Consider the following 15,145-nt stretch of genomic DNA (forward strand, 5'->3'; position numbering starts at 1 on the left):
CATTTTATCTTTGAAATCGTTGAGTTCTTGATACATCTTTTGAATAATTTCTTGAGATATCTTTTGAATAATTTCTTGGGAAATGTTTTGAATAATTTCTTGAACTCCTAATTCCTTCTTTTCTTTCATTCTGTTAATCTTATTTGCTATCCACATTCTGAACTCGATTTCTGATGTCCCAGCCATTTGCTTGTGGATGGGGTCTTCAATTGTGTCTGCCCCATTTTCCCTTGGAGGAGTTGATCCACTCCGGTTATTCCAGTTGCCAGAGTTTTCCCACTGATTTCGCCCCATACTGAGTTGACTTTGTTTGGAGGCCTTATCAGAACCGTTCAGTTGGTGGCCTCTTCTGGTTGCCCAGAGAGACAGGCACAGTGTGTCTGTTGTCGTCTCCCAGTTCTTGGGTGCTGGGGCAACTGGGGTGCGGTGGAACGGTAGCAGCTGCACGGGAGTGTGCATCGCTGGATTAGACCTCGTTCAGCCTGCTGGGGCGACTGGGGGGCAAGAGACTTGCAGCAGCCGGATCAGTCCTAGTTTGGCCCCTCCTGGGCAACTTGTGGAACAGGGGAACTGTAGTAGCTAGATCAGTCCTAGTTCAGCACCCTGGAGCAGCCGGGGGTGGGGGAATGGCAGAGGTAGCACAGGGTACGCGAGCGACCAGATCAGTACTAATTTAGCCCCACCGGAGTAGCTGCGGGGGGAGTGGAGGACTCCTTGACTATCGCCTGTTGGACGCATGTGGCACTAGCAAGCAGATCTGTGCCCTCCCAGCGCTGGAGCCCGGAGCGGGGAACTTCCCCACCTCCGTCCGTGGGACGGACGTGGCTCTAGCAAATAGTTCTGGGCCTGCCCAGAGTGGTAGACCCCTCCACCACCACTTGCAGGGGGCGGCGTGGCTCTAGCAAGCCGTTGTAGGCCCACCCAGCTTAGGTGCCTGGAGCGGAGAACTCTTCCCCTGGCCCCCGTGGGGTGTGCGTGTCTCTAGCAAGCTGTTTTGGGTCTACCTGGAATGGAGGGCTCCTCCGCCACCACCCACGGGATGCCCGCAGCACTAGCAAGCAGTTCTGGGCCTGCCCAGAGCCGGAGCCTGGAGCAGGGATCTTCTTTGCCGCTTGTGAGGCATGCGACTCTAGCAAGCAGTTTTGGGCCCACCCTGCTCCGTGAGGGCAAAGGGACCCACCCAGCAAATGGGTTAGTCTGGGAAGGTTCCTTCCTCACCTTGCACCCAGTCACTCGTAATCCCCCAGGTCTGTGACCCTATTCACTCCAGTAGGCCACTGCTCCTGGGGTTTAAGACTGGCAAATCAGCCATAAATCTGAGTTCAGCAGGGGGGCCTTGCGTTTTTAAATTATGCTTCTGTCCAGCTAGATTTCTCTGCAAGTCCTTGCATTCAGCTCTGGGCAGCAAACAAATAGCAATTTACACTCAGGTGTCAGTTCTAGCCTCTGCCTGCCCACTGCCTTTGTCTCAGGGGGATTACACTCTGAGGGTTGGTGCTTTACTTATGAAAGTTCTCTGCGTTTTGCCTGTGGCTGCTGTCCGGAACCTCTGTTTGTCCAGAGAGTGGGCTGGAATGGCGTCAGTTTGCAACTCAGGATGCCACTGTTGCTGTATTGGCATCCCCTGAGCCTATTTTCTTCTCCTCATGCCTGTACCACAGTCAGCACAGAACAGCACCAGCCCTTTCCCCCTCCACTTCTCTCAAGGAGATGCCCAAGAATCTGGATTCCATAGGTGACAAACCTCCAGACCTCATAGTGGGTGGGTGGGGACTCCTTGGAGTTCAGTGTTGCAGGTAGAGAATATATACAGTTTTATACAGTTTTACAGTTTTATGCGTGGCTGGAGGGTGCCATGGCATGCCAGCAGGGGTAGGAGGTCCAGTTTTTAGGGGATCTCTCCTGTGGGATAGAGTGGGAGGAAGTTTGAACTCTGCTCGCTTGTTTGCATGGTGTAAACTGCAAGCCCTTGTTGTGGGGGGAGGGGACTCCTATCTGCTTGGTGGTAGATTTTGTACCTTTTGCTTGTATTTTTGGGGTGGCAGCTCGCCTCAGGAAGATTAAAGTGCACTCTTCAATCTTCTCTCTTGGCTCTGCTCCAAACCATCGACTAACTTGCTAAACTTCTGTCCTTTAAGCCTCCTCTGGATGGGAGCTTCTGTAAAAAGCTGGCTGCAGTTTGCCATCTTGGCTTTGCCCCCTGACTGGAATTCTTAACATGATCCAGTGATGGCTTTATGGACTGTGTGTGCCTGTTGTTCTACATGCAATATTTTAGATATTGATGCACTCACATAGGAGAGAGGTCCACAGCTTTTATTTAATTCTCAAAAATTTCTATAACCTGAAAAGGCCAAGAACTACTTATCTGTAGGGCATGATTTAAATACCTTAATATGAAATACAAGGACATCATGATCTGATCTCCACCTACCACTTCAGTGTTCTCTGCCATTGTGTTCCCTCCTGCTTCTGTTTCTTCATCCTCTTTTCATGCTCTAGTCAGTCACATCGAAGTAGTATGGATTCTTCAAAACACCTCATGGTTTTTAATGTCCACGTCTTTGCTCTTTATGTTCTTTCTCCCTTACGTTCCCAGTTCTTTTCTTTGCTCCATATCCCAGTTTTAATTGATTTGCTGAACACTTACTTATCTATTTAGACCTTGCTGGGGTGACTGTGAAAGTCATGATCATTGTGCCACATCCCCTCTGCCCACCTGATTTCAGTATTGGTAGAAGCCCAACCAGCTAGCAGCTGGCATGAGCGTCTCTTCTTGTGGCCTTGGGCCATTCTCCAAAGTCACTAACAGCAGCTAGGTTGTCCAGCACATCTTTGTAGAGAAGTTAACTTCTCTGGGGAGAACACTCAAACAATGGGTGTGTGAGTGGGTCGATGCACCATACTCAATGGGCCAATAATAGAGACATTACATGTTCTTCAGAGAGACCCTAATTGGGCCCAGGATGCCCACAGTGGTAATCTGCTCAGTAAGCCCCTTTATTTGATTTCCTCCTTTCCCATCTTCCTTCCATTCCTTCTTCACCCCTGCTTCCTGTATTTCTACTCTCTGGGCCCAAGTCATTATCTCAGTCTCTGCTATTAGAGGAATTTACCACAAGACACCCTTTTGACTTTGTGTCTCTACCTTAGCTGTGAGAAGCTGCCTTAGTGTCTGTTGCCCTTTACTGATCTCCTTTCCTTCCAGTAGACTATTGCTTATTATTCATCATGGCTTCTCAGTTTTAAAGCTGATACATATTTGATCCCCAGCAACTGAGTGAAAATGGTAAAGCATGAGAGCTGGCTTCAGATATCTAGGAGTTTTTTGTATTTACATATGTCCAGTGAACAGAAATAAGGTCAAAGCATTGGAGTTACAGGAAGACAAACTATATAATTCCACACAGTGATTAGTGTACCTGTGGGAGTGACATTTGATAATAATAGTAACAGTGGCTCATTATAGCATGATGACCCACTGGGGGAAGAGGTTTGCCCATTCTTCTCTCTTCTACTAAGAAGTCCTATGATAGAATGTTTTATAACAAGGGCCATAAGCAGATAACCCACACAGAACAGGCAAGCATGCACACAAATCGGCAAGGCAGGCTGAGCATCAGATAGTTGGGAATGATGGGAACCATAAGGAATAAACAGTGTGCACCCTGTCTCAAAGAGATAGCTACTCCTCACCTCCTAACTGTTGCTCAGTGTCTGGGTCAGTTCAGCACTGTCAGACCAGAAATCCAGGTACTTACATGAAATTTTCCATTTTAAGGATATTATGTAGGTCAGGAAAGCATCTTGGTGGCTGGCTATGGCCCAGAGATTATTAGTTTGTGATCTTTCTGTAGCAGGTTTATCTTAGGATGTTAAAACCTGAGGTGTGAGGATGGCTTCCTGGAGAGGCTACCCAGCTTCTGTTCAGCTTACTGTCTTTGGGCCCATGAACATACCCTGCCTGTTCCCCCAGCTCTGCACGTTGGCCATTCTGTCTTCACAGTGGGGACACTCTGTGGCTCAGGCCTGTCTACCATGACATCGCTCATTAGTGGTCCTCCCCCACCAAGCCCTGTCTTCTTAGAACAGGGGTCCTCAAACTTTTTAAACAGGGGGCCAGTTCACTGTCCCTCAGACCATTGGAGGACTGGACTGTGGGCCCCGGGACGAGTTGGCTGCTAAGCAGGACAGGCAGCAGTAGCAAAAACACCTGGCAGGCCAGATAAATGTCCTAGATAGGCTGCATGTGGCGTGCGGGCTGTAGTTTGAGGATGCCTGTCTTAGAGCACCTTCAGCATTTCCAGCACTTGGATGTCTGCTGCAGCTGGTCCTTGTCCAATGGTCTTGTAATTTGTCTCGTTTATTTAACTGAATTATAAATTCCTTAATGCAATGGGTTCCTGTAGCTTTCCTGTTATTTTAAGCCTGGCATGGGGGCACATAGCAGGTGCTCAGTAAGAACTATTGTTACTGTAACGAGATGGCCATCTTACTCAGTGCCTTTGGCATTGCTTTTCATAAAAGAGGAGGTAATAAAGAGGAGGCCACTAGCTCATGCATGCAGAATTTAAAATTAAATCAGCAGGGCTTTCAGAGATTGAACAGGCATGCCCTCTCCTAACAAAGATATAACAAAATAACCAATTATTTGTGCCCTGGTTTAGATTCCTTGATTAGAGATATGTTCTGTGCATAAGCTACAGAGCCATCTTTTTAAGTTAAAAGTTAGAAGGCATCTTTTGGTTATAGATCAAAAAAAAAAAAAAAAAAAAAGAAAAACAACAAAGAAAAAATAAAAACAAGTCAGCTAACTTTGACTGGTTCATCTATTTCGACTTCCTTCCCTTTCATTTAAAACACATTTAGTTTGTTTTAGAAATCTCTTTTCTCTCACATTTATATAATATAAACATTATCAGTCATCTGTGATATTGGGTTTTATGGTTAACTTTGGGCACTGGAATTTACTGTTTCCAAACCTTATTTTAGCAAACTTTCCACACTTTTTGGTGAAGAAGCTAGTAAGTATAAGTTGCCAAAATAATAAGTCTTCCCTATATTTCCTATTTGTCCCACAGCTGTTTAGTTAGCCTACTTTCAGCATAATATTGTTGTAAGGAACTGAATAATTTCTTCAACAAACATTTATTGAACCCCTACTAAGTTTCCATTTATTGAACCCCTACTAAGTTCCATTTTATCTCCATTTGGAGATACGGTGGTGAAGAAATTAGGCAGAGCCCTATCTCTCCTGGAGCTGACTTTGTAGTGGTGAGAAATAAACACAAACTAATGAACAAATGAACAGAAGAAAATATTGGATGGTGACAAGAGTTGGGAGAATAAAACAGGATATAGAGAATGTATATGTGTGTGGGATACTCTAGATTGGAACTGAGGGAAGGTCTTGAAGCTGTGATATCTAAGACTTGAATGACAAGAAGGGGCCAGCCATGTGAAGATGATGGGTAAGAGCATTTCAAGCCAACCAAATGGCTACAGCCATGGGCTTATGGTAGGCACCTGCCTGGGGTGCCAGAGGCACAGCAAAGAGGCCATTGCCAGTGTGGCTGAGAAAGGGGTAGGTGAAGAGAGATGAAGTTAGGAGGAAAGTTTAGCAAATAGAGTTTAGTGTACCAGTCAAAATTATTTAGCAACAAAATGAAATTTTTTTTACAGTTTAAATTTATATGGCCATGAACATTTATATTTCAGAAACTGTGCCATGATTTCTGTGTGATAGATCCTGCTTTGAAGATTTGGATTTCTCATGGATAGGATAGGCCGTTAGTAGAATTGTAGGAAAACAGCATCTAGTACTCTATTCTTAAATTGAATTTGCTTTGGAAGTAGTCATGGATACAACGAACATAGTAAGAAACAGCTTCCTTCATCCTTTAATGTAATAATTGCTCTCCAGGATTACAAGAGCTTATAGACAGATGGAACATCCAGCTATAAAGTTAACTGAACAGAAAAGAAAGCTATTATGGATAAAGAGTCAGATTTTCTGGCTCTGTACAACAGAGACCTGATAAGTTGCCAGCATGTAACATGCCAGAAGCCTGGATCCGGAGAGCATTTGTGATATACAGCCAACACAGCACTGCATTCCCTCCCAGAGGGTGACCTCCAAATATGTTGTAGCCTTTGGCAAGATTTTTATACCACAATTGAAAACAGATGCCCCTTTTGCCCTTTGCCTTGTCTGAGTTACTACCGTTCAGGAGGTTGTGAGCCATGGCAGTCTCTCATGCAACTTCAGAATTTCCAGCTAGAGTCCTCATTAGACATTCCTATTTATAAGGCTTGCACTGAGGCACTTTTTCTGCAAGAAGAGAATAGACATAGGAAGGCCCCAGGGTTGTGAAGTTCTGGAAATCTGATCAGTGTACTCTCACTGTTACTTGTCATAAATCAAGACACCAATCCTAGCTAGGCTTAATAGAAAACATTTCTCTAGACAGTTTTCTATTTTGGAATAGTTAATCCTAAAGGAAAATATTTAATCCTAAAGGAGTATGTAATCCAGAAAGAAAACCAAACCATACTCTCCCTAATGAACTATAGTGAGTTTCATTACAGGATGTTACCCTAAAATGTGCTTGGATATGATACTGAGAACCAGAGTATCACAAAATTACTAAATTTTCAATTAAAATAGACTTATTATACATAAAAACTGAATACAATGTATGGAACTTGTTTGGATATTGGGGTGAACTAATTGAAATTTAAACTAATGAATAACTGGGTAAGTTTAAATAGGGACTGGATAGGAGATGATATTAGGAAACCATTGGTAATTTTGTTAGGTATGATAATGATACAGTGGTTATGTAAGCAAGTATTTTTATTTTATAGAAATGTGCATTCAAATATGTAAGGAGAAAATATGTAAATCATCTGTAATTTATTTAAAAATACTTTAGTAAAGTATCAATTAGGGAAAATATGGCAAATGTTAAGAATTGTTTAATATAGGTAATGGACTTAGGAAGTTTACTATATTATATTCTCTGCTATCTTGTTATGTTTTAAACTTTTTATTATTCAAAGTTAAAAGCAATCTTTGCACATCAGTTCTTAGTACATACATCATTTTGTTACCTAAACAGCATTGCTTTATGATTGCAGTAGGTGTTGCTTTATGGTGCCTTTTCTGCTGCAGCGATTAATGACAGTGAACTTGGGAGCCAGGCTATTTCTTCATCTGTGGGTCATTATAGTAAAAATGAAACAATATTCCCCATGCTCTGATGGTGTATCTCCATCTATGATTATGGGAGGTTAAATAGTTCAGAAGTAAAACTGAAACATATGGAATCCTCAAGCTGGTATTTTAAATATTTTACTTCAACCTCAAGTTTTAAAAAGTAACAGTGTTAAGATACAGTTGCCAATGCCATTTTATCCATCTCTAAGAGTCATGATGATAGTACTATGGAGAGGGCAAAATGTTAATGAGATTTATTGATTTTTAAGAAGAAATGTAAAAGTGTTTCTGAAAAAGTAATCATAGTTTAGAGTAGAGAACCCTGGAGGCAGACCCAGGAGGAAAGAGTCATGTAAAAAAGACAATTTTGAGGAATGTTCAAGATAGTGATGGGATAGAACCAGCTCCAGGTGGTTCTGTTGGTATGTAGGTGTGGGCAGTAACTATTCCTAATAAATCCACTGACCTTACTCTCTTCCCTCTCATCTCTTTCTAATCTTCAATTCTCTAATCTAGATGACAAGGGAACCTACTGGTGTAATCCACATAGGTCAGCTGCTGGGGACAGAGAGCAAGGTGAAGAAAGGCAGAGAGTAGAACTGGGGTACAAACAAAAGATACTAGTCACATCATCTTCTTTACAAAATGTAAAAATATATGAATGTTGAAGGGATATGCTTGGAGGAAGTTGTTCATAGAATTATAAAGTATTAGAGCTAAAAGGATTCTGAGAAGTAATTCCCAAGCTCATTTTAGAGATGAGGAAATAGAGCCCTGCAGAGGTAGCAACTTGCATGTGGTTAGTTGTCACAGAGCTGTTAAGAAATGACAGACCTCTTGACTTTCAGCCTTGGCTCTTTCTACTAGGCCAGGGAATTTTCATTAATTTCCAAAATTTACCCAGATCCACCACACCAGATCAGCCACTGCAGCATGGGTGAAAATGGTAAGGTTTCAGTTGTTGTTCAAGGGAATGTATAAGCATTATAAATAAACATAGTCTTTAATGCGTGGCCATTCAGTAGGCTGTTTCTGGACTTATAAGTTACAGAGTCTTTGTGAGTAATCTGGAAAATACTGAAATGTGTCAAAAGGAAAATGAAATCACCTATAATGGACCATAGAGTCCTGTTAACATTTTGGTGCTTTCTTATCAATTTTTAAAAATCAGAACATACATAAATATGTCAATTTTACATATAATTTTGTACATTGTTTTTTCACTTAATAATGAATAATTTCCTTTGTAGCAGATTATCTCAGATTTCTGCATATTAATTGAAATAATTTTTAAATGGATAATAGTTTTTATAAATGCAAGTAATGTAATCTAATCATATGTATCCTCATATTAACCCAAAAGAAAGAAAAGAAAAAAAAGTCTCCTGTTATTAGACATTTATGTTATTTCTTATTTTCTGCTATGATAAATAATGCTGCATTAAATATAGAGATACATATATAAATACAAGTATTATATATGTATATAAATAATTATGCCTCACTGTTCCTCTAGGATTCATTTTAATAAATGTAATGACACCATAAGGACTCTCAGTGGTCTTATCTGATGGGGCACAGTGGAAAGGACATGGCTTGAGGGCCAGACATCCCTGATCCATTCTGTTTCTGCCACTTTCTGAATATGTGACCTTAGTACTTTGTGGTTAGTAGATCTCTCACACCCTAAACAGAGATCATACTGCCCACCCCTGGTGCTATGATGAGAACCACATAAGGCAGTGCTTTTTTAAGTGTCTGTCTGGCTTGTATTACAGGGTGTGTTCATGGTTGATCTTAGCCAAAAGGCTGAGAAGCAATATGTAAGGTGTGTTCAATACATGTTATCTCTCCCTTCCTATGGGATGGATTTGTTTGTACACAAATGTGCACACATGTCTCTGTGTGCTGAATGAAGTGAATAAAATATCCTTACAGGGTTTCATTCAATATCAAGAAAAAAGTAAAAGTGACTTTCAAATACACAACTTTCCTTCTAAAGAGATCTTTTACTGAGAGGCCTATTTAAAATTTAAGGTATTGACAATGAAGGCAGAAATGGGAGTCTTTGAAACTGTTTTTCTTTGTCCTGACTTGTCCAGTAACTATTCCTAAGCATCTTCCCCATGCCTTTCCTTTTTCAGTGTTCATCTTCAAACTCTACCAGCGGGCAAAGCACGTGTTTAGTGAGGCTGCGCGAGTGCTCCAGTTTAAGAAGATATGTGAAGAAGCACCTGACAACATGGTCCAGCTGCTGGGAGAGTTGATGAACCAGAGCCACGTGAGCTGCCGAGACATGTATGAGTGCAGCTGCCCTGAGCTGGACCAGCTGGTGGACATCTGTCGGTATGCTCAGAGAGCAGTGTGTGGGGACCAGGGGGTGCCACAAAAGAATACTGTTTATATAAGCGGAATAACAAGCAACATTTCATCATCTTTTCCATGAAAAAGACCCTTTCCCATTTACAGAGCTGAACTTGTTCTCTCCTAAACATATGTAGGGTGGAAGATTTAAGGCCTGGCCCCATGGCTTATGGGGCTCTGGGTTTGGAGTCTGTTCTTGACAATGTTGTAAGAAAGACTTTTCCATCTTTGGATGATTAAACCTTTTAGGAAGAAGATTTTCTCAGACATGGCCCTGTTGTTAACTTTCTCATGATCTTTTAATTATCACACTGCTGCTCTGCCAGAAGCTCCTGTCCAGTGCCCTAATTAAGTTTAGTAGTTCTATTCAGAAGAAGGGAGAAAACTGAAAGGGAGGCTTGAGCATAATAGGAGTGTAGGAGGGTGGTTGCTGAAGGAATCACTTGGACAGCCAGCATTTCCTGCCTTCCAGGTTTCATTTAGGCAATTTGGGGAAATAAGGGCTGAGGAAAGTCTAGGTTATAAGTGGGCCATTGAGACAGAAATGTAGTGAGGGCAACTCTTGCACAAAGCCTTTTAATAATGAAAGAATGAGAAAAATAGAGTAGAGCAGTCCCCTTACCCAGCAGGACCTCTCTGACTTTGGGAGTGCTGAAAAGGAAATTTGAAAACTCTCAAATGTCTGATGGTATTTCACTTTGGGAAGATAATATTGTGCTACATACAATTAGTAATGAAAATATAATTAGCCACTTGGCGCCTGTGGTTTGCCTCACTCATTGCCATACTCTCAGCCTGAAAAGTTTAAACCAAGTAACTCCAGTGATCACAAATGGCATGTGTGACCCAACTTGTCCAGAGACCTGAACATGGAATTGATGAGAATCCCTCTGCTAACGTCAGTGTTTGCTCATTAATTGCCAAGAACTCTTCTCCAGCTTTTTCTTATTATAAGCGCTCTTTTCTGAAAATATCAAGGGCCCAGTAAATGGAAGGGACAAATAATGTTTAGTTCTGGAAATAGGAGGAAATGGAATGATCTGTGCAGTAAGCAGGAAGAAACATCTCTGCCTGGAAGGGGCTGGTATGGTCTGAATCCCACCTGAAAAGCAGTAGAGGGGCACTTGCCAACCTCCTAGAATCTCTAATAGTCTTTCTCTTCCTGGATAGTAAGCCAGCAATCGTTCTTGTGAAGCTTACATTCTTGTGGGGAGGAGAAATGACAATTAAAAATAACTTAAGTGATAAGGAGAAGTGCTATAAAAAAACAAGAAGGGGTAGAGACTACCAGGATCACATGAAATAGTAGAAGGCGGCTCTGAGGAGGTGATATTTGAGTGGAGACCTGAAGAAAGTGAGGAAATGAGAACAGCAAGTACATGGGCCTGAGTTGGGGACTTGGCTGTCACTTGCAAGGCACAGCAAGAAGACCGGGATGGCAGAGGCCAGTACGGAAGGAGAGGGCAGTAGGCTGTGAAGTAAGAGAGGTGTTGGGATCTACACCACATGAGTCTGTAGGCCACTGGAAGGACTCTGGCTTTGGGAAGAGGAGGTGGGCAGTAGAAAGCATAAATAATTCTATGTGAGATATGCCTTGAAGGAAGGTTCCAGATAATTACTGTGTAGGCAAAAGAAAGGAATCAAGATGACGCCTGGATTTTTTCCCCTCAAGAGACTTTTTTCCTCTAAAAGCCACAATTTTGGAAGTCACACTTCACAATTTTGGGTTGGAGTGATCTTTCTGTACCATTTAATATTAGAGCAGTAGGGGGCCTTAAAGACTCAAGAAGACACTCAGAGGTTAAGTGATTTGGACAAGTTAACATGATAAGTAAGTTGGAAAGCCTGGCTTTCAATCCCATGTTTTTGACACACATGCCTTTCGTCCCTTGGAGAAGGGTATGATTTTACTTAAATGGGGGTACTGAGATATGAATACACTCAAATGTGAGTCATTTTTTCCTACCTATTTCCATCTTCTAGCTTTGAAGCTTTATGATGGAGGCCATGGTTCTCACAGTTTCCAGCATTTGAATATTGGGCCAAGTCCTATCGAGCAGGGAGGCAGTGTGCAGAGTAGGATAAAAACTGGGTTGGAAGTTAGAAGGGTGTGTTCTGTCTCTGCCTGTTTTCATTCTGAGCTCTGTGACTTTGGTCTGTTGCCTTGCTTTATGATCTCCAGTGTCTTAATTACTCTGTTTTAGCAGTCTATAGTTCTATACATTTTGAAAATGTAGTTCTAGTGAAAAATTTTGTGACTATTTCTTTAATGGGCGTGGAAGATAAATTTTTATTCATTGTTTAATTGCATTTGTTTTTATAAACTACTTTCTTAATGGCAACTACAGTATTTATTTTATTTTATTTTATTTTTTTGAGAGAGTCTCAAGCTGTTGCTCTGGGTAGAGTGTGGCGGTATCACAGCTCACAGCGCCCTCAAACTCTTGAGCTAAAGTGATTCTCTTGCCTCAGCCTCCCAAGTAGCTGGAACTACAGGAACCCACCACAACACCCGGCTATTTCTTTTTTGTAGTTGTCATTGTTGTTTTAGCCGGCCTGGGCTGGGTTCAAATCCCCAGCCTTGGTGTATGTGGCTGGCACCCTACCAATTGAGCTTGGGGCATCACCTGCAACTACAGTATTTTTAAATGTATCATTTTCATTTGCTGTATTAATTTTCTGAGAAAACTTATGTCCAGCATATGGAACTCTTTTCCTTTCCTTTGATTGTTTTTATTTGGAAAGCCAATTACTAAGTATTAAAATTATCTTCTACTTATTCTATAACCATATATAGTTCAAGTTTGCCATATTGAAAGATTATCTTCTGGCATATTGAAAATATTAGCCAGAATAGTTGTCTGGTCCTTAAGTTTCTTATATAGTTAACTTTTTCTTTTTTGTTACTGTGACTAGCAGGTAATATTCTCCAAATATTTCAGTTGGTGGCAAGTTACTGAGGTCCTGCATGGCACAACAACCTCAGAGGAGGATAGACCAGGGGGAGTTAAGTAGACACTGGCATCGATGTCATTTCTTCCTTCAGTTGATATGGTCTTTTCACTTGGCTATTTATGTACTATATGAAATTGCAGTTTAATTTCCGTTTTCAAGAGCTATGATGGTGGATGTCCTATGAGTGATAAGGGAAGAAGAGGGGGTTCAGAAGGATGCACAAGATAACAGAAGTAAGATAAATGATGGTTAAAAACTCGGGAAGACAAGTAGTGGAAGAGCAGGTAGTAAACATGGGGAAGTAGTTAAATAAATGAATCATGGAGATACTCTTAAGCCCTAGTTCCTTCTGAAGCCTTCTGACTGTCTCACTGGACCAGGCAGAGATGCTGAATATGCTGAAATGGGCCTTGGCAGGGCCTGATGTGTGCCACTGGTGCCACAAACTGAACCTCTGACAGGGTATTGCTTTGTTTAAAAACCAGCACCCACGTCCATACTTCTCTGCCGCCTTTAACAATGTTAACATCAAAGGAGAATGTGTGACTAAGACTGGGCAGCCTGAGCAGGTTGGTCATCTTCCAGAGACCAGAAGAGGGAGGAGGGAAGCTGAAGTGGGTTCAAGGCAGAGCACTGGCAAAAATAATCTTTAGATTACCTTCCCTGGTCCATGGGTAACACTTTAAAATTCCTTTAGTGTTTCTAAAGGTCTTCTTGGAAACTACTTGCATGAAAAGACAACTAACTAAATAAGTGAATGAAGGACGTGACTGTCTGGAATACCTGATGTGCTATATACAAACAGAAATCTTAGTATGATCTGAGCTAGACTTTATTTGAAAGGCCATCTCTAGGTATTAGCCTATAGGACAACTTTATGAGCCAAGAGGAGAAGGGGGGGAAACAGTAGGAGAGATCACCAATGCTAGTTATTTTTTCAATTGAGCTTTATACTGCTCTTCAAGAGAAAATCAGTTTAGAATCCAAAGAAAAGTCCAGGGAGGAAGAAAGAGACTATACTTGTGCAGTTAGGATTTTTTTTTCTTTTTAAATGAAATTAATGTTAGAATTTCAGTGATGTGAAGCAAAGTATAATAATGAAGGAAAAAGATGTTTGTTGAATTACAAAATACATTTTTTAAGTGAACAAAATGTAAATCTAAAGAAATGGCTAAATTTTAAAGTAGAATTTATTGGGGAACACAAACAATTTTGAAACCTAGTCAGTTACACATATGTGAGACAGCTCATTTGTCATAGGTCCCCTGGTTTTGCTTAAGAGAAAATAGTTAATGCCTTTTATTTCTGTTTTGTACTTATTGAAATTACTTAGTCCCCAATCCACTAAGGAATATGAATGACACATTTTAATGGATCAACTAAGGTTACAAAAGTTAATTTGCTCTGTCTCCTTCAGAAGTCTCCCCGCAACTGACACCGTGGCTGGGCTGCTCAGCCTCTTGCACTCATTCTTCTGACCAGGTCAGAATGGGGAAGAATGAAGTGCAAACCCATAGTTAGATGATCTTTTCCCTGTGGCCATGAGTGCTCATCTACATGTCCTGCCGAGGTAAAGGGAGAGAGCCATTTTAGCTGTCCTTAGGGGCTCACTTTTCTTTGAGCCTCTTGTCTTCTACTCATGGATATACGTGTCATTTGCTGGACCCAAACTAATTGCTCTTCAATGGTCTCTAGTGAATTACTTTTCAAAAATAGCCTTATGGGCTAATTTTCTTATCCTTTCTCATTTGGATAGCATTTGAAGGCTCTGATTTCTTGAATCTAAAATAATCTAAAAAATGTCATTTCTATGCTGACTGCAAAAATCATAGAAATTATGTTGGAAGGTCTGTTTTTTTGAGATTCTTACCATTTTTCAGAGAGCAGAAGCTAGAAATCTTTCTAAGTGAAGAATATACCATAACTGCTTCTATTTATATATAATATATAGTTTTATATTTTAAAATAAATACAATAGTACAGCACTGATTTATTGAAAACTACCAAATGTCTGAAATTGTGCTGGTCTGAGGTGGGCATGACCTATTCCTAAATTCAACATTTCCTGAAATAATTTATTTAATGTATATTTCTATAATATATAAATATGTACTTATTTTTAAATAAATGAAACTGAATTGAAATGCAACACATAATTCCTTACTTTGTCTTTCTGGTTTATAGTGCAGTTGGGTCTCTCTGGATCACCTTCCTTCCTACCCTTTTGTTGCTTTGTCTATGTCTTGCAACTTAGTAAGCGTTCATGGTCAGATTAGTTCATTTAAAAGTAGGAGACTTTAGTTAGGCTACATTTGGTGCCTGAACAATTAATTATGTGACTACACATTTCATTGATAAAAGGATCAAAGTGAATATTCTTTATAATCTTTATCCCTTATCTGCCGTAGCCTTGTCTTGTGGGTCGTACGTTATAAAGCAGAGGCTGCTTTTGTTGCCATGACCAAACCTTCCACATTATCCTCAGTCTAGTTAGCACAGTCATCAACGTGGAATTGGGTGGATTTTAAGAGTTTAAGTTTTTTTAATTCTTGTGTTGCCTTTCTGATGTGCAATAGCTCAGGAGATATATTCTTTTTTGGGGGGGGG

At 41.0% G+C, this 15,145-nt stretch overlaps 1 protein-coding gene across 1 annotated transcript in view; it reads left to right on the forward strand.

Moving 5' to 3' along the window:
- The window catches only part of GALK2 (galactokinase 2), a 147,962-nt gene that overhangs the window by 115,704 nt on the left and 17,113 nt on the right, over positions 1 to 15,145 (forward strand). Inside the window, exon 7 of the mRNA XM_012801946.2 lies at positions 9,364 to 9,565. Within this exon, the coding sequence (XP_012657400.1) occupies positions 9,364 to 9,565 (202 nt within the window). The remainder of the gene's footprint in view (positions 1 to 9,363; positions 9,566 to 15,145) is intronic.

The sequence above is a fragment of the Otolemur garnettii genome, unplaced genomic scaffold, assembly GCF_000181295.1.
Source record: "Otolemur garnettii isolate 467f Iridium unplaced genomic scaffold, OtoGar3 scaffold00011, whole genome shotgun sequence".
NCBI classification, from domain to species: domain Eukaryota; kingdom Metazoa; phylum Chordata; class Mammalia; order Primates; family Galagidae; genus Otolemur; species Otolemur garnettii.